Genomic DNA, 25,247 nt, shown 5'->3' with positions numbered 1-25,247 from the left:
AGCAAGCAAAAAATATAGTCTTTGTGTTCAACTTTTAGAAAAGGAATGAGGTTTCAGCAGGTAACATAATCTATAATTCATGTTAAGACTAATTTAAACTATGCCAATTAATTAGTAGGGGAAATGTGCTTTCTACATGCTAAGTTGCTGAATATTTTTAAAAGCATCTGGCACATATCACTCTGCTTTAATTTACTGTTACTATAAGGTATTCGGGCAAGTAGTTACAAGGAGAAAACACTAGTGCAGATAAGTGCATTCCTATTCAGTAAGTTAGAATCCCAACAAGCCTGAGCAACCCAACTCTGCGGTAACACAGGAGACCATTAAAGATGAAAAGAAATAAGAAAAGGAAAAAAAGAAGAACAAGAAAGCCCTTCAGCAAATACTTTAACAAATAAATCACTCAGGCAAAGCTGAACAAGTTTTGAAAGGGCCTGCTTTGACAGATGTTCTCTGGAAAAGCAAAGGCTTCAGAAAAACGAATGTCTTTTTTTTTTTAAAGCTGTGAAATGATAGTGATTTTGTTTCTCTATTTTTCAACTATTTTAATTTTTAAAACAATGATTTTATAACCATTGTTCAAGGACCCTACGTAACACCACTTCAAGACACTTGTCAAAGGAACTTAGGCTCATACAGGTTTGTCACAGTATAAAATTAATCACAAAAGCACACTTCCTAAACATTTATAAAGCATCAAGAGTCAGTTTATATTCTAAAGCTGTAACAACCCATATTGCTTTCACAGCAGGGCCTATATACAATCCATGCTATAAAAGCCTACATTCTCACAAAATTGAAGCAAAATATAGAAAACAAGAGTTCTTAACATTTCTCTGTATGAATAAGATTTGCTGACTGTTGACATTTATAAAACCCCAAATACAGGTATTTTGAATAAAACTTGTTTATAGGAAATTAAATCCCAGAAAACGACCATGCAGAGTGTACTTACCAGTGCTTATGCCTTCCCTTCACCTAACGCTTGAATTCTAGGCTTCCACACTTTTCTATCTTTCCAATTTAAAACGCTGCAGCCTGCTACGCTCCATAAAATGGCCGCGTTGTTTAACCAAGAAAAACATGTTAGAGACTGAGCTGTCACTTTTAAAAGAAAAAGAAAATAAACAACTGCTTCTTCTGTGGTGAAGCATAAAACACTTAGGCTGGCATTTTGAATCATGGAGCTCCTCTGGACGTTGCTACTGCTCTTCAAGTAGTTGTAGTTAAATTTCTGCCACATTCTTGCTTTCTGCATAGTGTCCCAGCAGTAACAGATCAGAACAGGCTAGAAACGACTCCTTCCTAAATGAAAGCTCTAATTTCTTCTTCTGCAGTAAAATGAACCAAGTTTCTATGCAAAAGAATGAGTGACAGTATGCCCAGCCAATCAGCTTGGGTTTTTTCAGGAGAATCACCCCTTAATTCATTCAAAATTAGGTCATATGACACTATTTGAAATACTATTGGCTTACAATGAGAGTAATGTTTGACTCTACACAGGATAAGGCCACCCATCTATGCTTCCCTGGGCTGAAGACACCTTGACTATAAACGGTACTGTGAATTAAACACACACACATACACACACGGAGAGAGGGTGGGGAGAAAGAATGTAGCCTTACCAGAGCTTCCCAACTATTAAAGGGCCGGAGTTCTGTTATCTTCTGAGCCTTTTTCTGGGAACACTGAGGAATCAAAGTAAGTTCAGCAATTGAAGCATCTTGAAGGAAGTGAAGAATTTTACCTTTATAGCCATCCTCCATCACTTCTTCACCACTACTATAGTCCTCGTCTAGTGAACTACCAACATCAGAACCTGAATCATATTCAGAGTCTTCAATAACTCTCTTTGGATTAAATACAGTTTTTTTACGTTTCTTGTTAAAACCATTCTGTGGTTTCATGGAACATTTCTGTTTTAATTTTGTTTTAGCTACACTTTTAGGATAATTTTGACTTCTTGAAGAAACTTCTTTTCCATTTGGAAACTCACTTTGTGAAGCATACTGCATATCTGTGTACAAAGAAAGAAATAACTAAATTAGAAAGATATAAATGAAATATAAAGATGAAACACTTTAAATAAGATAACAAAAATATTTAAACATATTTTCCTTTTGAATACAGAATTCAACTGTAATTTATTGTTAAGTCTTGATACACTCTAAGGTGAAACACCAAAGTAGAATTTGAAGTTATATAATATGTTAAGTAATCAGTTTCAAATTCAGGTGGTAACTTATTTTTCAAAGAGAAAATATAAACCCCCATTTTCTAATGAAGGTCCTGAAAATGTAAATGGCAGCTGCATATCTAAAACATATCCCAGATGTTACCTAAAAGCCCAATCCCTATGCCAACACTGATGGGTATACCAAAAACAAGGCTAATCCTAAATTTAAACCTTCCATATTATAATTAATTTTTCCCTCACCATCTCCAACTAGTGTAAGTTCATCATTACTTTAAAAATTACTTAAATATATTAAAAGGCACCACTACTTTATCACTGATTAATGAATAATATTCCACAGATGTCTAAATGCCTATGGTTGAAGGTAGTTATTTTATGTACCAGTAAGAAAGCATGTACAAATTAATCTTTACACAACACTGTATTATTTAGAATATTTTTGTTTTACCATACATCTTCATTCTTGTGCACATATATATTAAAAAATAAGCCAAATAAACTAGATAAGGTATTCCCTCAAATTTCTTCACATTCATAAATTATCTCTTCTGAATCAATTTTCAGACTTAGAATTGTTGGTATTGGTGGTTTTCTTTTTTCCACACAATATCATTCTCTGTGCCATCAAAAGCATTTGTAGTAAAGCCTTTCTTAAAAGAACTCATTTTTAAAACACAAGAAAAACCTAAAGCCAATATATTAGCTAGTGTACTTATTCTTGCTTAAGGAAATTACTAAACATGCGTGATTCAACTCCTTCCCACGACTTCTCATACAACATTTGGTTCCTAAAGTTAGTGTTCCACTATGGGACCAGGGACTCTCTTCCATGCCAGTAGTTCTCATCGTGTAAGTTTCTGATATTGGTGATTTTGACATTCATGCAAGTGCAGACTAGGACATCTACAATACAGTGATTATCAAACAAGCAATCATTAAGATCCATTCAGAGAGCTGTTAAAATGTAAACAATGCTTCTTTTGTATTCAATAAAATATGGTAGTTTACAAGTAGCCATAATATCAAAGAAAGTTATCCAAAAAGAAAAGAATATTTATTGTTTTATTTTACACTGCCATAAATAATAGCCAAAACATCTGGGAACAGTTCACCTAAAAATTTTTTTGCATTATTACAATATCCCCTCATTTATCATGGGTACTACGTTCTAGATCCCCCCCACAATAAATGAAAAGCCATGAAGTAGGAACTTTACATTTATTTTAGTATTTATATATATTTTAAGGCTTTATAAACCCTTCCCACACTTACAAACCATTTCCAGTCCCTTATTAACCTTTCCCACTCCCTTATTAACCTTTTCCACACTTTTATAAACACTACTTATGTTCTTAAACATATTCTACACTCTTAAACCTACGTAACTTTAACAACATACATATACAGTACCACAAAATCCCGCAATATAGTGAAAAATCCACGATAAATAATTAAATATAATATTTTTTAAAATCCTGCAATACAGCGAGGCCGCAATAGTCCCTCACTATAGCGTGGTTCACTTACGTATGTTGTTAAGGTTATGTAGGTTTAAGAGTGTAGAATAAATGTAAGGTTCCTACTTCACAGGGTGCGGGGTCTAGAAATACCCGTGATAAGTGAGGGGATACTGTATTTCCAACATATTTTATAATCCCATTCTCTCATTATTAGATAAGTTTACTATTTTCTTATATCATAAAATTTACAATATAATGGGAAGTGTGTATTTTCTATAATAACAACACAGGATGGATAATTACCTTGATCTTCTGCAAACACTTTTAAAGATTCTAAGGCTTCTGTGTACATCCATTCATGTTCCTTGAGTACGTCCCTCAGTTCCTAGAAATAAGTTATTTATGTTTTTGTTAAAAATCTAACAACTTTAGCACCTCGCAGAAAATAAAACTTTTATGCTCTTTTAAAAATAAGAAAACCACCTGAAAACTTAATAGAAGTCACCTGATTATTTCACACCTGTTTTAATATTGCTTTACAAATGCTTTCTGTGTATATATTATTTCACCTCCACAAATATACAACAGTCTTCAAAAAGAAGAAAGCTTGACTTCTTTTTCATTTTTACTTTTCCTATTAAGTACTCTGAACAACAGAGCAGCGATTTTCAACCAGTGTGACACAAGTATTTTTAAAACATGCAACATCTGACTACGTAGTCAGGGGGAACTGACCTCTTTTCCTTGAGATTGTCAAAAAAATGTCAACACAATAGCCATCTGGTATAAGTAAACCAAAATTATACCTATTTTTTTGGTCGTATTGGCAAAAAAAAAAAAAAAAAAAAAAAAAAAAAAATTTGGTGCACTGCAGAATTTTATCAATTAGTTTATGTGTGCTATGAGATGAAGAAGGTCGAAAATCACTGTACTAGAAGATCAAAGTGTTTGCTCCATTAAATTTCAACATGCAGCTAAGCTTTTACCATCTGTCCACTTTAAAACATATAGTTTCAACATAGGTAAAGAAGCAGTACAAAGCAGTATTTTGCATTCAACTCATCAGAAATATGCATATGTACTGTCTATACATAAACTTGAATAAATCAAATGCAAATATAAATGCGTTCTAAATGTTAAACAATAGTGAGATTAAATAGTGGTCCTTTTATTACTGGCATGCTTGGTATGGGTCTTTACTGACTCTTAAAAGTATTTTCACTATCAGGCAAATAGAACAAAGCCTATGGAATAGTAACACAATGAAATGCGGTATTACACTTTAAAATTCTTTTTTAGAAATTTAAAGAAAAAGAATATTAAAAAAGCTAAAACAGCTGTCTTGGTGTTATAGATGGTTTTCTAGATAATTTACATTTTATACATAAATTCACAATGTTACTACAGTTATGTCTGTTATAGTTATGGTTATAATTCTGATCCTACAGTTAGCAAATAAAGTAAATAAACAATGTTAATAATTAACAACCCATATAAAAATATTTTATAATATTAATAAAGAAAAATATTTAATTAGAAAAATGTAAAACTCATCCAAAGCTTTGACATTGCTAACACTATTTTGTAGTACAAACATTTAGTACACATTGATTAAATTTCTGCACACTACTCACTTGTTTATCCAAATTAGGAAATTCCTTTTGCAATTTTAATACAATGCTTTCCTGCTTTTCCCAATTATTGCTAGATTCTGCAGACTCATTTGATTCTTCTCCCTAATGAAGAGAAAATGAGAACTAACTTAAGAGGTCATCAATAACCATTGTTAAAAGACAAATTACATTTGTATTTTGACTTGATCTGGAAGTTATTTCATTTGATCAGAAGAATCTAAAAATATTTTTGTTCATGTGAAAACTGACACATTTATGTCTTTAATTTCTTTCTTTTTTTTTTAAATCCTCACCCAAGTATATGTTATACAGGCCAACACTCAAACCAGTTGAGTCACCCAGCCAGGGCACATTTATGTCTTTAAGGATAAAATAATATTGCTGGTTTAAGATCTCTGAATGACTTTGATTGTATAACTGGTAACTGACAATTCATACTTTATTCATACAGTGCTCAAAATGAGACATATCTGCTGAAAAACGAAGAAACAAACAAAACCCAAAAAACTATAACATTTCTCAAATTAACTTGAAATAATTCAGGTGTACTGAAGTCTCTCCAACCTAATGGCAACAGCAATAGCAACAACAAAAATGTATCATCTGTGCTCAGTTTCATACTCCTCTACAAATTTCAAATACTGAGAAAAAAGTTTACTTTTACTTCAGTCTTGATTCAGAAAAACAACTTATGTGAAACTAAACAATATGTAAATAAAAAAATCAATCTGGGAATAATTGTGGCTACTCATTAAAATAATCTCTGTGCTCCTTCTGTGTCACTTAGTATTAGTTGAAGAAACTGATTACAATTCCACATTTAAACAAAAAAAGATTCCTTGGGTGCATGCCTAAGATAAATCTTTTATTTCAACAATCAAAAAGCATATATCTATCCCTATCTGCTTAGATTTGTACCACAATCTATACAAATAAGACAGAGAAAAGTAGTTTCATACTTTCTACTACCTCCTTCCTTATTCAACAAATGAATGCTGTTTTTTTCATTCACTACTGAAAATAAAAATAAATGATAAGTGATACCTCACTTGAACACAAAAAATGAGGTTCCAAAAGAAAGACAAATAAAATGTTATGTACAGTACCTATATACTTATAATTGAAATAAAAGTTTCATGAACCACTAAAAATGGTTTGAAAGTCTGGAGCAGGAAGAAGAAAATTGCATGTATTTTTGTAACAGTCAGTGGCCCATTTGGGTTGAAGCACAAAACCATGAATAGGCAAAGGCTAAAAGATAAAACCAGAATTAATATTGCATGAAGCGTGGAGTGCCAAACTGAGGTCATTAATCAGAAAGCAATAGGATTTGAGCAGGGGAATAATAAAACACTAATATTTGGAGAAAGCATTTCAAAGCCCTCAAAATTGATACTGCCATACTCACTTTATAGCTAAAGACACTGAAACTCCAAGAATAAGTCTTTTAGAGGTCACTGATAGATAAACAAAAATAAAAACTTAGGTGTCCAATAGGTAAATCCATAGAGACAAGACTGGTGGTTGCCAGGGGCTTGGGGGAGGACAGAAGAGGAGAAACTGCTTAAAAGGAATGGCATATTTTCATAGGGTGATAAAAATGGAGTGGTAGTTGCACAACATTGTGAACATACTAAATGCCACTGAACTGTCCATTCTAAAATGGTTACTTTAATGCTGTGTGAATTTCACCTCAATAAACAAAGTTAAAATACTTTAAAAAGTTAATAACTTTGGGGAATCAAATACGTGATAGCACAAATTAAAAACTCAATAGTGTTCCAACACTGCATCTTCCTCCACAACTAAGAAGGAATACAACTACCTCAAAACTAGAGACAACCAGAAGTTCCAGAAAATCAAGCTGCATGGAAGCCCAACAAAGATATAAAGAAGAAATACTCATCCAGACAGGTAGGAGGGGCGGAGCCAGGGTGGAGAGGACGCGGTGTGGGGGTGGAAGCAGCGGCTGGCCAGCAGAAAGTCCAGTTACACGTTTTAAAGTCAGAAGGGACACCTGGTGTTGCTTTCCCAGCACCAGACCAGACCACGCAGCTCAAGGTCCCAGCACCATGGAAAATCAAGCCTCATTGCTTCTGACTGTGCAGACCAGTGGGGGTTGGGGCGGAGGCAGAAACTGCCATCTCTCAGCAGAGTCCACTTATTTAAAGGTTGCCCACGGTCCTAGAACATCCAGACCCACACACTCTGGGAACGAGGGGCAGGGCAACAGCTAGAGAGGTACCAGTCCCATACGGAAGTGGGAGAAGTGCCTGGAAAAGGGGCAAGTGCTGAGCAAGTGACATTGTTCCCTCTCTGACCCCTCTCCCACATACAGCACCACAACGTGGTGAAACAGGTCGCCCTGTACTGACTAATCCCTAAGGCTCTGCACCTTACAACGTAACAGGAGCAACAGCTCTACCTAAGACACAGAGGCAAACAAACACAGGAGCCTGTCAAGATAAGGAGACAACTTCCGGGCAAGATGCAGACTTAGGCTGACACGCTCTATCTCCCTCCACAACTAAGAAGGAATACAACTACCACAAAACCAGAAGTTACAGAAAATAAAGCTACATGGAAGTCCAATGTATTAAGTTATAAACAAGTGGGGCTTGCCTGGACAGGTAGGAGGGGCGAAACCAGGGCGGAGAGGTCAAGCTGTGCTGGCGGCCGCAGCTGCGGCGATGGTGGCAAGCACAGACATCTGTATTGGTCTGTAAGCACCGACCAAACCCATCAGCCCGCAATTCCAATGCCGAGGAAGGCAGACCCCCACTGCCTGGAACTGTGAGGGCCAGAGGGTGTGGGGACAGAGGAGGAGGCTCCCGGTCTCTCAGCGGAGAGCGAATGGCAGGAATCCATCTTGGATCCTCACTGCCTCGCAAAACACCAGTGTGGTGAGAAGGGTCGCCCAGTTGTGATGTGTGCACAGGGCTCTGCCCCCTATAGCGTAGGAGGTGTGACAGCCCCGCCCAGGAAGCAAAGGTAAACACAAAACTGTCAGGATGGCAGAGATCATGATAGAGATCCCAATGATACATCGGACCAGCCAGCAAATATCTGATCTAATGGATCAGCAGATAGGAAATCTGAGATACAGCTCAGAGCTTTGGTTATAAATGTTTACAGACCTAACAGCAGATCTTAAACAAGATGGGAAAAAAATGAAGGCTAGTCCTGCTGAAATGAACAAAAACACATACAAAACAAGTGGTGAGGGAAAGAAAACCAGGAATCAAACGAACAAATCTGAATATAGGGAAGGAACAGTCAACCAGTGCAGAAAGAAAAAATAATGAAGCAGAACTTCCTTAACTTGGGGAAGGAATAGACTTAGAGGTCCAGGAAGCACAGAGAGTTCCAAAACAACTGGACCCAGGGAGAACCACACCAAGACACATTATAATCAAAATGTCAAAAATTAAGGATAAAGAGATAATCTTAAAAGCAGCAAGAGAGAAGAAGAGAATTACACACAAAGGGGTCCCAGTAAGACTCTCAGCTGATTTCTCAAAAGAAACTGCAGGCAAGAAGGGACTGGCAAGAAATATTCAAAGTAATGAAAAGCAAAAACCTACAACCACGATTACTCTATCCAGTGAAGCTGTCATTCAGAATAGAAGGGCAGAGAAAGTGCTTTCAGGACAAAGTAAAACTGAAGGAGTTCATCAGATTCAAACCACTGTTATATGAGATGTTAAAGGGACTTGTTTAGGAGAAAGAGGATCAAAATTATGAACACTAAAATGAAATCTGTAACACCGCAACCAACAACAGAAGCCAGGGAATCAAAACAAAGGCAAACTAAGTAGGCAACGAGAGTGGAATAAGAACTATAGGTATGGGGAACATTTTGGGGGGAGGTCAGCAGGGAGGGGGAAGGAGGGAAGGGAGGGAGATGGTACAGGAATTAAGCATAGTAGGAAGGAGTGGAGTAGACAGGAAGAGGTTGAGAAGAACTATATGCACAACCAATGGGCATGGACCAAAGGGGGGAAGAACAACTGGAGGAAAGGGGTTACTGGGTGGAGGGGAACAAAGGGAAAAGAAATTGGGACGACTGTAACAGCATAATCAATAAAGCATATTAAAAAAAAAAACAATAGTGTTCCTATCATATTCTGGTTGCTCTCGGATCCCATGCCTCTACCAGCTCTGCTAATCCTTGCAATTGAAAAAAAAGTATGCAGGCCAGAGGTAACACCAGAATTTTACAAAATGCCAGGTGATTGGAGCTTGGGCCCAAATCTGTCTCTGGGTGCAGGGTTTATGAATCCACCCTGTGTTTATTTTTTCTGGGTCCAGGATGCAAAGTTGGAACAAACATATTTGGTCCTGGCAGAAACCCCATATTAACTCTGTAACGCATGGAATTAGTGCCATTATTGTAGGAAATACCAAACCCAAGCCCCCAGAATTGCCCCTCTAGAGCAGCAGCAGCAGCAGGAGCAACGCCATTATTCCTGAAGGAAATGCAGGCTGATACCACGATACTATCCCAATGTACTGCGCCTCCTTGGCCTATACAAAAGCTGGATGAGTTTTGGAGAATTATTTTAGATTAACATAAATAGACGATCCTGATTGCAGCTGCTCTACCAGATGTAGCACTTTTACTCGAGCAGATCAATATATGCAATTATAAATCTGGCAGATGCTTTTTCTTCCCTATCCCAATTAGAAAGGGCAAGTACAAGCAATTTGTTTTTATCTGGGCAAGTAAGTGACATATACATCTTCACTGTCTTCAGGGTTTTAGTACTTCTGCTCTCTTTCGTAATATAGTACTCAACAACTTTGACTATTTTCACAGTTTACAGACTATCACTTTATTTCTCTACACTGAAGATAACACATTGACTGGACTTGATAAGCACAAAGCAATGGTGTTTTAGATGGCCTAAGATGTATATAGGTCAGAGATATGGTTCGAGTAGGATATAACCACCCCACTACTTTCAAGATTTTTTTGGAGATCCAATCTGGACTATGTTGCAAATTCCACTTTTTAAAAAAATGTCAAACACTTTGTTGGCCTTTGGACTGGAGGCTAGATATACTTAATTGCGGTGTGCTGCTCTGTTTACAAAATAGCCTTTAAGATGGTCAGTTATGAACAGGGCTCAGGTTAAGAGAAGACTCTCTAGTAGGTCAGGGAGCAGAGCAATGTGCTCTGACCCTTGGGCTTCATGGCCAGCAAGCAGATACAATGACTCTCAAAGGATCTGTGGTTTATCAGGATGCTGTGTGAAGTCTCTGGCAAGTCCTAATAGGAAAATCACAGCACAGACCCACATGGTTTTGAAGTCATGTCTGGTCCACTTCTGCTGACAACTACAGTCTGTTCTGTTATAGCTTGACATATGCATTTCCAAAAATTGCTGTGCTGTGCAAAATCATGAAAATAAAAGACTATAATGTTAAAAACAATCCAGTTAGAAAAACATTCAGAAACCATCAGTGACACATTAAAAAGAGCAAAGAACTTTTATAAAAAAGGGCAGCACAATATTATACACATGAAAGGGTTAAGAAATACCGGATACACCAAAAATATAGCATGATAAATGTGAACTGAAATTTTGGGGGGAATGTTAGCACTGGAAGGTTGTGGTTTGTGAGTTACTGTGAAGTGGCAGAAGGAGGGCTATCAAAAACGAACAGAAATTTGCAACTCTCGCTATGGGAGGGCGTAACTCACTGCACTTGTGTTATCTCTGCTACTCTGGCTGAAACTATAATGAATTAAAAAACAAACAAAAATAAAATGAATAGATTTATGGGGCCTTGCTAGCCTCCTCCTTTCATACTAAAGTTGCCTGTATGGTTCCAATTCAACTGGATGCCATTCGTGACTGTTACATTCAGCAGTAAAGCCATTATCTTTAGACCAGTTTAACTGTTCTCAACCTGGTAACTTGATGTGTTACACTGTCATTGTAAAGCCTTTGGTTTTCTTTCTCTTCTCCTTCTCCTTCTTCATCATCACCACATTTTCCATCTATATGGCCATCAGCTGCAACTTGTTTCAAGTCTTCTTTGGCTAGATCAGAACCGGACCCTTGAAACTCTTCAGCATCTTCATTTTCTACCTCCTCAAATCTAACCTGTTTATGTCAACACACTTGTTTTGAAGTTTTTAAATTTCTCTGAAACAATCACAGATCAAGTCAAGGAGAATTTTCCATTACAGCTAATGCAATACTCTTGAGCCACTATAGGCTTCAGCAATGGGAGCAGTGCCACTCTGATGTTAAATCTCCATAATTCTATAACCATATTTGCATTCTCACCTTCAGTAATAGCAATTAGTGTTTTAAATGTTCACTTTAAATAGTAAGCCATAAATACTATCATACTTTTATCAAAGGCTGTATCAGAGAGCTGGTTTTGGGAGGCAAAAAGAAGAAAAAAGAAAAAGGATTTTGGCTGAGTTAAGCTTTTGTAAAGGGACAGACTTGATGCACTAATAAGAACTTTAGAAGTTTAAGTTTCTTCATTCTGGAGTTTAGCTTTTATTTTTGTAATAATCCTCTATAATAGGGAAGAATTAAGTAAAAATATGAATGCAGATTTGGGCAGCCCACCCACTTTTGCTGTACTTGTAGTAAACTCTAAGGCTGACTTTCTTTTAAAAGGCTCAGTTTGCTAAGCGATAAACTACTACTGGCTTTAGCTCCAAGAGTCGACCAGGCACTGGTACCAAATATCACAGTAATGCTACCTTTGCAAGTCTTAAATCCTAGAGTATATTTTCTGTTTTTCAGATTTGGGTCCTTTGAAGCATGTATGCAGAACAGATACCTGTTTTCATTAAATTGAGGAGTTAATTCAGTGTATAGCCATCTTCTTCAGTTTGCTTCTGTGTCACTGTTGGAGAATTATTTTGCAGCTTTCCCACATCTGCACTGATGACTCTGTGTGACAGCTGATGGCTTATGAATTTGTAGCACTGTTTGATACTACTAAAGCAACCACTATGACACTAAAAGAAGCTAGTTCTGCAGGACACAATGATTTCCATTTAGTCTTTATAATATAAAGATCCATGTAAAAAAGGTTGTCCCTAATTTTTTTTTCACTCTGGTTTTTAACTCAACCGCTTTTCTTCTTTTTAAAATTTATTTTTAAATTTTAGTTAGTATACAATCTTATATTGGTTATATTAATTGCAGGTATACAATACAGTGATTTAACATTATTATGCCTTACAATGTGATCACCCTACTAATTCCAGTATCACCTGTCACTGTGCAAACTTGTAACAATATTATTGACTATATTTCCCTTCCCCCTTGCACCATTGTCCTATCTACCCCATCCCTTCTGGTAACTGTCCCTTTGGTCTGTGTTTCTGTAAGCCTGTTTTTCTTATGTTTTGTTTTTAGATTCCATGTATAAGTGAAATAATTTGTCTTTGCATGACTTATTTCACTATAATACCCTCTAGATCATCCATGTTGTCACAAATGACATGATTTCATTCTTTTTTACTGTTGTGTAATATTCCAGCGTGCAAACCTATTGATGAACACCTATGTTGCTTCCATATCTTAGATACTGTAAATAACGCTGCAATGAACATAGGGGTGCATATATCTTTTCAAATTAGTGTTTCTGTTTTCTTTGTGCCACAAGGAGAATTGTTGGGTCATATGGTATATTCATTTTTAGTTTTTTGAGGAATCTCCATACTATTTTCCATAGGGGCTGCACTTCTATTTCTTTCTACCTCTTACTGACTTCAGAGCATTTGAAGATGGTCCAGTCATATACTTTTCTTGTGTGTGATGATGTGGATTCCATTATGACTATTGCTCAGGATAAAACACATGGTCTCATTTCTTTCCAAATGTTTGTTTCAAGCTTCTCCTCAATATTTGAAACTTTCCTTTCGTGTGCACTGCTAGGTATTTCTGTACCAGAATGCTCAGGTATGTTTGAGATGTTGAGAGAATGCTTTCTTCAAATAGTGAAATGTGAAACAACAGTAAAACACAACCTTATGGGATAACAAACAGTGAAATGAGGCAGCCAGTAGATGTTCTGAGGTGTGTGTATTTTATGTATTCTAATGTGGTTCAGTTCAGCTGGGTGTAGTTACCTGCATTCACCTGGTATATATATCATGGACAAAATTGCACATAGACAAACAAAATTCAAGTTATGCTCAAACTGTTCTCTAACATATTTACTGCATTGGAATAATTAACATTTTTAAAACTGATCTCTTTTTGTGCAATAGTTGTTGGCTTGATAGGTGATCCTAAGAAGAGCAGAATGGTTGATCATGAGATATAGACTGACCAGGAGACTTGACATATTATGTAATTTGGGTATCTGACCTACCAAACCTATCACTAAGCATGAGCAGCAGTAAGTGAAAATGGTATGTCTGAGACTGGACTTGAGGTACAAACAAGTTGTAAGTACAAATAACAAGGTTCAAATAATTCTTAGACTCCCACGGCGCCTACTTCTACTGTACTACTGCCTCTCCTTTAACCAGTATCTCAGCACCTTGGGGTATTCTTTATGATCAGACCAAGTGAGGGGAAAATCTTGAACTTCGTTTTCAAAGGGTTTATGTAATTGTTAGAAGAAGCCGAAAGTAAAGTGAACAACTATATATAATAATCCCTTTTAAGAGAGTAGCCCTGTTCACAACTTGGGGCAGTGTTCCTTGTGGTTCATTTGGTATAGAAAGAGAAGCACAGGTTAATGATATATCATGGATAGTAGCTAAGGAGAAAAAAAGCAGAAGATCAGGGACCAAAGTCTGGGGAAGAGGCACACTATTGAACTTCTCAGGTTTTCTGAGAAAAGAATACAAGGGTAACTATTCCAGCAAAGGGCATGTATCATAGAGCAGATATTTAATCAGGTGGACTGATGATCATCCTGTGAACACCAATAAGATCACAGCCACTTTGATGCTTGCTCCATGGATCTATATATGGCCATTGCAACAGATATTGAGGCTGTACATACAGAGTAACAAGGTGCAACTTCTACATCAATATTTATCTGGCTATTGCTACTGCTGAGTACTCAACCTGCCAAGAGCAGAGGCCTACAATGAGCTCCCATGATAGTACCTTTCCTTGGAACATGGAGCCAATTATTGGGTGGGAAGTTTATTACTCTGAACCTCTTTCAACATGGAAGAGATTGTAATAGAAAGTTGCTCGGAGTATGAATTTATCCTCCCTATCCACCTGCTTCTGGCAAATCAGTTATGGGTTGAACGGTGTCCCCCCAAATTCATATGTTGAATAACGCCCAGCACCTCAGAATGTGTCCTTATTTGGAGACAGGGTCTTTACTGAGGTAATCAAGTAAAAATGAGGTCATTAAGGTGAGCCCTAATCTAATGACTGGTGTCCTTATAAAAAGTGGAAATCTGGAGAAAGACATGCCCACAGGGAGCATGCAATGTGAAGATGAAATTGGAGATCCACAAGCCAACAGACACTAAAGTTGCCAGCAAAACACCAATCTATGAGAGAGGGATGGAACAGCTCTGACACTTTTATCTTGGACTTCTAACCTCCAGAACTGTGAGACAATCTATTTCTCTTGTTTAAGCTACCCAGTTTGTGGTACTTTGTTATGACAACCCCTAGAAAATTAATATATCTTATACAGATTTACAGAAAGCCTGACACACAGTCATACTACACTGTGACATAACAATCTTTCTGACCAGTGAGTTAATTTAACTGGAAGAAAAGTGCATCAGTGGATTCATACCCAAGAAGTTCAATGATTTTACCACGTGCCTCAATAGCTAGAAAACCTGGCTTATAGACAGTAGTATTACTTAATGAAGTTTAGCATGTGAACTTGTAGATAACACCCTGTATGTTGTTCAACAGAATGTACAAGCAAGGTAAACGTTTTGAATCAGCAATAAATATGATGCCACTTCTCCTATAATCATTATTTGTAGGTCTGTAAACTAAAATGTGGGTCTATTCTCTCACACTACAGCTATTGCTCACACCTTAAAACTCAATCACAGAATATTTTACTTCCCATCAGTATTAGTCTCCAATGGAAGAATGCTTCCATGTAGAGACATAAAAACTGCCCCATTAAATTAGGGTAGAGAATGCCACCTGGCTATTTTGGGATTCTTTTACTATGTAAATGAAGGGCAAAGAAAGAGGTTACTGTGTTAGTTGTGGTGATTTATTTTGATTTTGATTACCAAGATGAAATTGTGTTGTCTGAATGCAGAAAAAGGGTGGACTATATCTGGTTTCACTGGGAGATCTCTTAACAGTTCTATTCATAAAGTAAAAGTTAATTTAAAAAAACTAGAGTAAGTCAATAAAAGCACAACAACTATTATTTTTAGGTAACCAGTCAAATATCAAAAGAGTCATCTAGAAGTTATAAGTCGTTGCCATGGGGAGGAGGAAATGGTGCTAGTGGTGGTAAGAACTATTTTCAGTGTTATATACCATGTATATGTATAACTTTCATGAGAGAAAATTTAAAATGTCACTAGAATACTTTTAAAAATTAATTTTATAACTCAAGAGAGGAGCAACTAACACTAGATAAATTTAGAAGAAAACAAAACAGTCACAAAAAATGCAAAAATAAATTCTGCCGTGGTAGAGAGAGAGACAAAAGAAGATTCATTTAGGTGGATTATCAGATCTGATATCCACAGACAACATATTCTGTACTTGAGCAGGCTAATTTTTGATATTGCAATTCAAATGTAACTTACATGATCCAGTCTTTTCTTTTTTATAGATGGATCATCATTAAATTCATCTTCCTCATATGTCTCTGAAGAAGAAGATAATTTTCTTTTCCTGGGTCCACCACCTTCTAAAACAGAGAGGAACACTTAAAATTTGCACTGATAAGTATATGAATCATTATTGCCAAAAAGAGCAAAGATGTTATTACAGTGAATACATTTGTAGATAGTTCTCTTGATATCAACTCCAATGTTGTTTCTTCAACATATAATGTATACTCAACAAAAGTTAACAGAATTAAAGGAAAAGTGAAGAGACTCTTCAGTCTTTCAAAAGTATAAATCACTATAATCATGTATTTGTAAACCATCACATTAAATGGTAAAAATGTACATCATCAAACTGACAAGTAATTCTTCAGAGCAATACTGGAAGGAGTTCTCCCCAGTGACTTAATGTTCATCGGTAAGAAAAAGTTGAGTCCCAACAGCACAGTTTATCTGAATAACATAACTAACATCAATAATTATCTACTATGTATCAGGCTTTGAAGAGAGCTTTATAAACTATTCTTTCACTTACTTTCCAAAACAAGCCTACTAAATAGGTAATATTCCCATTTAACAAATGAGGAGAAACTGAAATAGCTAGCTCAAACAATTAATGCTCTTAACCTAAAAACAAGAAACTGTAATAGTTTAATAGCAATAGAAATTTGCATATTCTGCCAAGACTAAAAGAAAAAGACTCATTGTATATGACTTTTTAAAGCTATGTTATATATGTATACTTTGTGTACTTCCATCTGTTTTTTAAACACTCTTACTTTTAGAGAGCAAATTTTTGGGACATACTATTGTGATAATATGAAAGCATCTGCTAAGTTCACAAAGGTTTTAGATTTCAGTATTAATTATATCGGCACCTTATCTATGCAGCTAGAAATAAAAGTAGAAATATTAATATTCAAAATAAATGCAAACATGTCAGTTTTTAAGTCGGAAGTCCAAAAGTTTCATAATCTGGCTGTAACAAAAAAACTGAATGCTATTAACCTTTTAAAGTATAATAAACACATGTTAACATGAATGCTCTTTTTTTTTCTCAACTTATTTCATAAAATGTTTGTGCATTATACATATGCCAACTAACTTCCAGCATCCACTTTAAGAAGAGAGAAATACAACCACCACCCCATCATCACCCATGTATTTGTTGGGGTTAAGAGAAGAGCACTTTAGGAACAGTCTAAGTCTGGAAAAACTTCATACTAGATAACTTATGCCATATCACCTAAACATGTTTCTTTCCTAAAAGACTCAGCATTTTGTGTTGTCAATAAAAAATTCTATAGCCTTAAATATCTGTCTATACATCTTTTTTTGTGGTCAATATTACAGGACCAAATTTTATGTGTATATAAAATGGCTAAAGGCCAAAATTTGCAATTAAATGTGGGAGAAATTCAAAACGAAAATTTTAGTACCAAAGGTTACATAACAGCACACAATGCTTGATTACCTATCTCTAAGCCTATTCTATTTATTAATTTTAAATTTTCTATATTATCTAAAGAAAACAAACTAATTGCTACACTAAATATCACTTTCAAATTATATGTTTCATAAATTCTCATCTTTTATGAGGAGCACCCATCACATCAATTTCAAGGGGAGAAAATTAGAGCTATACCTCATACCCTAGAAAACAATACATTTCATGTAAATTCAATATTTAAAAATAAAATATAAAACATAACTGATAAAAAAAATATGGAGCCCTGGCTGCTGTGGCTCAGTGGATTGAGCGTCGGCCTGCGAACCAAGTGTCGCTGGTTCAATTCCCAGTCAGGGCACGTAGCTAGGTTGCACGTCAGGTCCCCAGTTGGGGGCGCGAGTGAGAGGCAACCACACAGTGATGTTTCTCTCCCTTTCTTTCTCCTTTCCCCTCTTTCTAAAAATAAATAAATAAATAAATAAACAAATAAATAAACACATAATATTTTTAAAAAATGAACAAAGGACAAAAATAGGCAGTTCAACAAAAATAAAACAAAAAGAGGCTCTACTTAATAGTTAAAGACAGGTAAAATAAAATTTAAAAATTTCATTCTAAGATTCAAAAAGGTATTAAATGGACCAAGGGCAAAAAATATGAATTGATGAATTGTATGTAACAGCCTTTCTGGAAGCCTAATCTAAAAAATATATCTCAGAACTTTAGCTCTGTATCTTTTAGTCCAATGTCCCTTTCCGGGTATTATTTATTCCACAGAACTGATGGAAATGTCTGCTTAGGCATAGACACAAAAATGTTACCAAAATGTCTAAAGGCCCAAGATATTAAATAAATTAGGATACACACTGTTCTAGAAAAGGCAGACACTTAAAATAATATGGGAAAATGTTGCTAATAAATGAAAAAGTTAGAAAACAGCAGACATAATAGGATTATACTCACATAAAAATGTTATACCTATTCTTACACATATATAAAGTAGAAAAATAGCTTCAGAAAACTCCTGACATCAATGAATTTATATTAGTACCTTTTAAAATAGGGTAAAAATTTTGGATATTATATTTTATAATGTAGTTTTCCTAAGTAACTTAGTATTCATAAGTTAAAAACGTTCAGAGCAATGGTATATTAGTGGTATACCACTATTTAATATGTAAGATATTATCTATAAAATATTAATTTGTTGTAAAACCAAGGTCCAACATCATGACTTGTGGAACTCTCCAAGATCTCTTACAGTTGTTACAAAGGCTTTTTGTTGAAAATTGCCCAAATATATGCCCCCAAATTTCCCATCTTAATGATATCTTATATTGCAGGTTTATCTCTCTTGGTAAGACAAAGCCACTGTTCTATAGATTACCTCAAAAACACATAATACTAAATATAAAGATGACTGATATGACCACCCAGTCCATGAAGTATGGAAGTTTACTTAAAAAAAAAAAAAAAAAGCCTGATTTCTTCTTTCCTTGTAACTTGCTGATTGACATTTTTAAAGAAGAAATAATATCAAAGTACAGTACAAAATTAGAAGAAAAAAACTCAGTTAAAATTCAAATTTAATGAGGACTATAAACCCACGAGGGCAGAGGTTTTGCCCATTTTGTTTCCTTATGCATTCTCAGTGCCTAAAATAGCACCTGGCACATAGTACTAGGTACAAAATAAATATATGTTAAGTTAATGAGTCAGCTGAAAGATATAAATTGCTCAAGGAAAAAGGTTAGATATTACTGTGGAATAATTATTCTATAAACCTTTCAACGGAAAGATTATGAAATATTGAGATATGAGAACAAGAACAGTGAAAATTTGCAAACCATTCTGCGACTTAATAAATATTGATTAAGAGTACTAATTTTTATATTGTGTTTTTAAAAATATTTTATTTATTTATTTTTAGAAAGAGGGAAAGGGAGGGAGAAAGAGGGAGAAAAACAATTGGTTGCCTCTTGCAAGTCCCCAGCTGGGGACTTGGCCCGCAACCCAGGCATGTGTCCTTACCAGGAATCAAACCAGTGACCTTTCAGCTTGCAAGCCGGCACTCAGTCCACTGAGTCATACCAGCCAGGGCTAGACTTTTATAATTAGTGATAGGAACACAGTAATGAAATAAGACTGTCAACCTTCTCCCATACCATTTTCTATCATCAGATGCCACTTATAAGAAACTATTAATATTTACTATTTACTTACTATGTGCCATACTGTAGTAAGTCAATACTTTACCACTTATTTACAACAACCTATGAGTTCAGTACTATTATTTTACTATTTCAGTACTAAGGAAACAGAGAAACAGAAGGGTTAGGCAACACTGCCCAAGGCCACACAGCTAGTAAGTGAAAGAATCTTATCTGCGTAGGTAGCACCCACACAGCACAATACTGTTCCCTGTTCAAGCTGGAATAAATTAAAGATTTTAAATATTTCACATGGATAACATAATATCAAGTTTGGAATCCATTCCAATACAAAATACTTTGGGGGTAGCGGGGAGTAAAAATGAGGTAGATAATTGCTGAAGAGGGATGACAGGCCCAGGGGAATAATTTATATGTTTTCCACTTGTGCATTATTTTCAGTTTCAAAAAAATTTAAACAGCTAAAAAAAAAACTCACTTAGGAAAATGGGCATTCACACAGTTCGTGAAAAAAAATATTGGCAAAACCTTTTAAAAAGTACCATGTAAGTACATATTAAAATTTTAAATGTGCATATCCTTTGATTCAGCATCCTAGTTTGAAATTTAGCCTAAAGAAATAATAACATAAACATTTACTTATATGGCTATTTACTTCAGTACTATAATAACAAAATAATGGAAACTAAATGCTAATTAAATCAATTGTGCTGATGAGTTAACGATGATAAACCATAAAGTGGTTTTTTAAAATGCAAACCAGGAAATAGTCATGAGGATGTAAGTACAGCACAGGGAATATAGTCAAGAATATTGCAATAACTGTAGGGTGTCAGATGGGTACAAGAATTATGAGGGGAATCACTTCGTAGTTATATAAATGTCTAATCATTATGCTGTACACCTAAAACTAGTATAATACTGTATGTCAACTGTAATTGAAAAATAAAGAATTATTTTTAAAAAAAAGGCAAACCAGGAGTGATGTCAGCTTCCTGGCAGAGTGAGAAAACCTCTTAGTCTCTTGCATTAAAGTTATAATTTGGAGAACTGTAATTCAACAAAGGATTCCCTGCTCAACACACAGATACATCTGAGAGATCTGTGCACTGAAACGGCTGAAGGGGGGTACACTGGGGTGAGCAGGGCAAGCGGGACAGGTGGAAGGACAGAGAAGAACTAGAGATGCAATTTGGTGTCTTCTGTGGCCACAGGGAACATGGTAGCAGTGGAGACCAAGATGGATATTTTTGTAATAATAAAGGTGACAGACAATTTATCAAGAAGATATATTATATATGCACCCAAACTGGGAACACCAAAACATATAAAACTAATACCTAAAAGGAGAAATTGACAAAAATGCAATTGTAATAGGGGACCTAAATACCCCATTGACAGCAATGCACAGACCATCTAAACAGCAAATACACATAAATAAGAAGATGAGCCTTAAGTGGCACTACAGATCAAATGGATATAATCGTAAAATTTCCATCCCCAGGACAACAGAATAGACATTCTTCTCTAGTGCACATGGAATATTCTCAAAGATAGTCCATAAGTTAGGGACAAAACTAGTCTTAATAAATTTAAGACTGAAATTATACAAGCATATTCTCCGACCACAACAGCATAAAACTGAAAATTAACTACAGAAAAGAAAACTGGAAATACCAACATGCTACTGAATAACTACTGGGACAAAGAAATGAGATTACAAGACAGAGACAAATAAAAATGGTAATACAGCATACCAAAATTTATGGAATGTAGCAAAAACAATGTTAGGAAGGAAGTTTATAGCATGACAGACCTACCTCAAGAAACAAGAGAAAACTCAAATAAACAAGCTAACATGAATTTAAAGAATTTGAGAAAAGAACAAATGAAGCCTGATGTCAGTAGAGATAAATAATAAAAATCAGAGCAGAATTAAAAGAACAAAAAAAAACAATAATAACGATAGAAAAAATTAATGCAACAAAGAGCTGGTTCTCTGAAAACATGAATAAAACTGATAAACCTTGGCTAGACTCACTAAGGAAAAAAGAAAAAAATTTCAAGTAAATAAAATTAGAAATGAAAGAGTAGTTACAATGGACACCACAGCAATACAAATAATTATACAAGATTACTATGAAAGGCTATACACCACCAAATTTGATAACCTAAGAAATAGACAAATTCTTAGAAATACATAAACTTCCTAGGTTGAACCATGAAGAACTAGAAAACCTAAATAGACTGATTGACAGTAAGAAAATTGGAAGTCACCAAAACTCCCCCAAAATACAAAAGTCAAGGTCCATATGGCTCCACTAGTGAATACCATTTAAATAAGATATAATATCTATCCTTCTCAAACACCCTAAAAATTGAAGAAGAGGGAATGCTTCCTAGCTCATTTTATAAGGCCAACATTACCTGAGACCAAGACCTGGCAAGGACAACACACATACAAAAAAAATATTACTAATGAACATAGATGCAAAAATCCTAATTGATACCAGCAAATTGAGTAACTAAGGCATTAAAAAATAATACATCACAATCAGGTGGGGTTCTTTACACACAAGGATGGCTCAACATATGCAAACTGATCAATGTGATATACCACATCTACAAAATAAAAGATAAAAATCACATGATCATATCATAGATACAGAAAAATGTATTTGACAAGAAACAATAACCAATTATGATTAACATGCTCAATAAAATGGGAATAGAAAGAAAGTAAATCAACATAATAATGGCCATATGACAAACCCTAAGCTAATATCACACTCAATGCTGAAAGCTTTTCCTCTAAGAGAAGGATGCCTACTTTCGCCACTGTTATTCAACATAGTATTGGAAATCCTGCTTAGAGCAATCAGGCAAGAGAAAGAAGTAAAAGGCATCCAAATCGGGAGTGGAGACTTTTTGCAGATGACATGATTTTATACGCAGAAAACCTGAAAGACTCCACCAAAAACTTAGAAACAGTAAACAAATTCAGTAAAATTGCAGGATACAAAAAAACCAATGTACAAATATCTACTGCATTCCTATATACTAACAATGAAATATCAGAAAAAGAAATGAAGAAAACCTCACCTACAATTGCAACATAAAGGATAATATACCGAACAAGGAACTGAGTACCAGTTATCGGGGGGAGGGGGGAGGGAGAGAAGGACGGTAAGTAGGGGAAGGGTTTAGTAAAGGAACTAGTATAAATACCCCATGGACATGGACAATGGGGTGGGGAATGACTGTGGGAGAAGGGGTGGGCTGGGTGGGGAGGGAGCAATGGGGGAAAAAGTGGGACAACTGTAATAGAGAAACAATAAAAATATATAAATAAATAAATAAATAAAAGATAATATACCTATGAATAAACTTAAAGAGGAAGTGAAGGAAATATACACTGAAAACTACAAGACAGTGTTGGAAGAAATTAAAGACACAAAGGAAAGATATCCCTTGTTTGTGTATTAGAAAAATTAACATAGCTAAAATGGCCATATTATCTAAAGCAATATACAAATTTAATTCATGAAATCCCCATGAAAGTCCCAATGGCATTTTTCAAAGAAAAAGAAGGAAAAAACCCATCAAATTTGCATGAAAGCACAAAAGATCCCGAATGGCCAAAGCAATCCTGAGAAAAAACAAAGACGGAGGGATCACACTCTCTGACTTCAAATAATACTACAAATCAATAAGATATGGACAGAAAGATAAGACATGTACACCAATGGAACAAAACTGAGAGCCCAGAAATAAACTCACACATATATGAGCAATTCGTTTTTGACAAAGGAGCCAAAAACATACCATGGAGAAAGGAAAACCTCGTCAATAAATGGTGCTGGGAAAATTGGAAAGTCACATGCAAAATAATGAAACTAGATTTCTATCTGAGTCATCCATAAAATTAACTCAAAATAGATTAAAAGACTTAAATATAAGACCTAGAAAAATAAAATACATAGAAATAAACATATGTATTAAACTTATGGACCTTGGTCTCAGAAGGGTTTTATGAACTTGACCGCAAAGCAAAGGGAAGCAAAAGCAAAAATAAATGAATGTGATTGCATTAAATTAAAAAGCTGCAAAATACAAGAAACTGTCAACAAAACAAAAGGCAACCAATGAATGGGAGAAGATATTTGCAAATGAGACCGTTAATAAGGGGCTAATATCCAAAATTTATTAAAAACTCATATAACTCTACAACAACAACATCAAAAAATAAACAATCCAATTAAAAAATGGACAGTGGAGCCCTGGCTGCTGTGGCTCAATGAATTGAGCGTCAGCCTGCGAGCCAAGTGTCGCTGGTTCGAATCCCAGTCAGGGCACATGACTAGGTTGCACGTCAGGTCCCCAGTTGGGGGCGCGAGTGAGAGGCAACCACACAGTGATGTTTCTCTCCCTTTCTTTCTCCTTTCCCCTCTCTCTAAAAATATAAACAAATTATTTAAAAAAAAATGGACAGAGGAGCTGAACTGACACCTCTCCTATGAAGACATACAATGCCCAACAGATATATGTAAAGAAATGCAAATTCACTAGATATAAGGCAAATGCAACTCAAAACCACAATGAGTTAACGCAACACACCTGTTAGAATAGTTATTATCATCCATGACTAGAAATAACAAGTGTTGAAGAGGATGTAAAGGAACCCTCATAAATTGCTGGTTGGAATGTAAATTGGTATAGCCACTATGAAAAACATTTATGAAAGTTCCTCAAAAAAAAACTAAAAATAGAGCTATCACATGACCTAATAATTCTTCTTCTGGTAATCTACCTGAAAAATTTAAAAACATTTATTTGTAAAGACATATGTACCTCTATGTTCACTGCAGCATTATTGACAGTGGCCAAGACAAGGAAACAACCCAAGTGTCCTTCCAAGTATGACTGGATAAAGAAGACATGGTACACATATATGGTACAATGGGCTAATACTACTCAGCCATAAAAAGGATGGGATGTTGCTATTTGTGACAACATGAATGGATCTTTAAAGTATCCATTCTCTCAAGTGAAGTCAGATGAAAAAGGACAAAAATTGTATGATTTTACTCATAAGTGGGATATAAACAAGAAAGTAACAAATGAACAAAACAAATTCACAGACACAAACAACACTACTGTGATTACCAGAGGGTAATGGTTACTGAGGGAGGTTCAACTTTGGGCAGTGGGCACACAGTGCAGTATACAAGTGATGTATTACAGAACTGTACACCTGAAATCCATATAATGTTATTACCTAATGTGACCCAAATAAATTTAACTTAAAAAATGCAAACCAATAGCGTAATTACATTTCATAACTTAGTGTATGCATGTTGTATAATGGTATGTATAAGCACTGGAAAGGTTGAAAATGATATAAAACAAATTTAAGAGTCGTTAATGGGGTATGGGTTTGCCTTCTTAAACACTTTTGTGGTGGTGAGATTACAGTACTTGTTTGGTATGTACAAGTTTAAAAAATCAAGATAGCATTTACTTAAAAAATTGCTCTTATATTGCAAGTTTCTTCAAAT

At 35.3% G+C, this 25,247-nt stretch overlaps 1 protein-coding gene across 5 annotated transcripts in view; it reads right to left on the bottom strand.

The window, feature by feature from the left end:
- SMARCAD1 (SNF2 related chromatin remodeling ATPase with DExD box 1) overlaps nt 1-25,247 on the bottom strand; it is an 88,818-nt gene that overhangs the window by 37,167 nt on the left and 26,404 nt on the right. For 3 of the 5 annotated variants that reach the window (XM_090266303.1, XM_090266302.1, XM_090266305.1), the window contains exons 6-9: nt 16,045-16,148; nt 5,295-5,396; nt 3,964-4,045; nt 1,629-2,020 (exon numbers count right to left, since the gene is read on the bottom strand). In XM_090266303.1, coding sequence (XP_090122429.1) covers nt 1,629-2,020; nt 3,964-4,045; nt 5,295-5,396; nt 16,045-16,148 — 680 coding nt within the window. Of the gene's footprint in view, nt 1-958; nt 1,297-1,628; nt 2,021-3,963; nt 4,046-5,294; nt 5,397-16,044; nt 16,149-25,247 lie in introns of those variants that run through there. The other 2 variants (XM_090266304.1, XM_090266306.1) reach the window with 2 other exon arrangements.

Source organism: Furipterus horrens, unplaced genomic scaffold (assembly GCF_987537825.1).
Source record: "Furipterus horrens unplaced genomic scaffold, mFurHor1.1.pri manual_scaffold_2, whole genome shotgun sequence".
NCBI lineage: Eukaryota > Metazoa > Chordata > Mammalia > Chiroptera > Furipteridae > Furipterus > Furipterus horrens.
The sequence above is the reverse complement of the archived record's forward strand: the minus strand, read 5'-3'. Positions and strand labels throughout refer to the sequence as shown.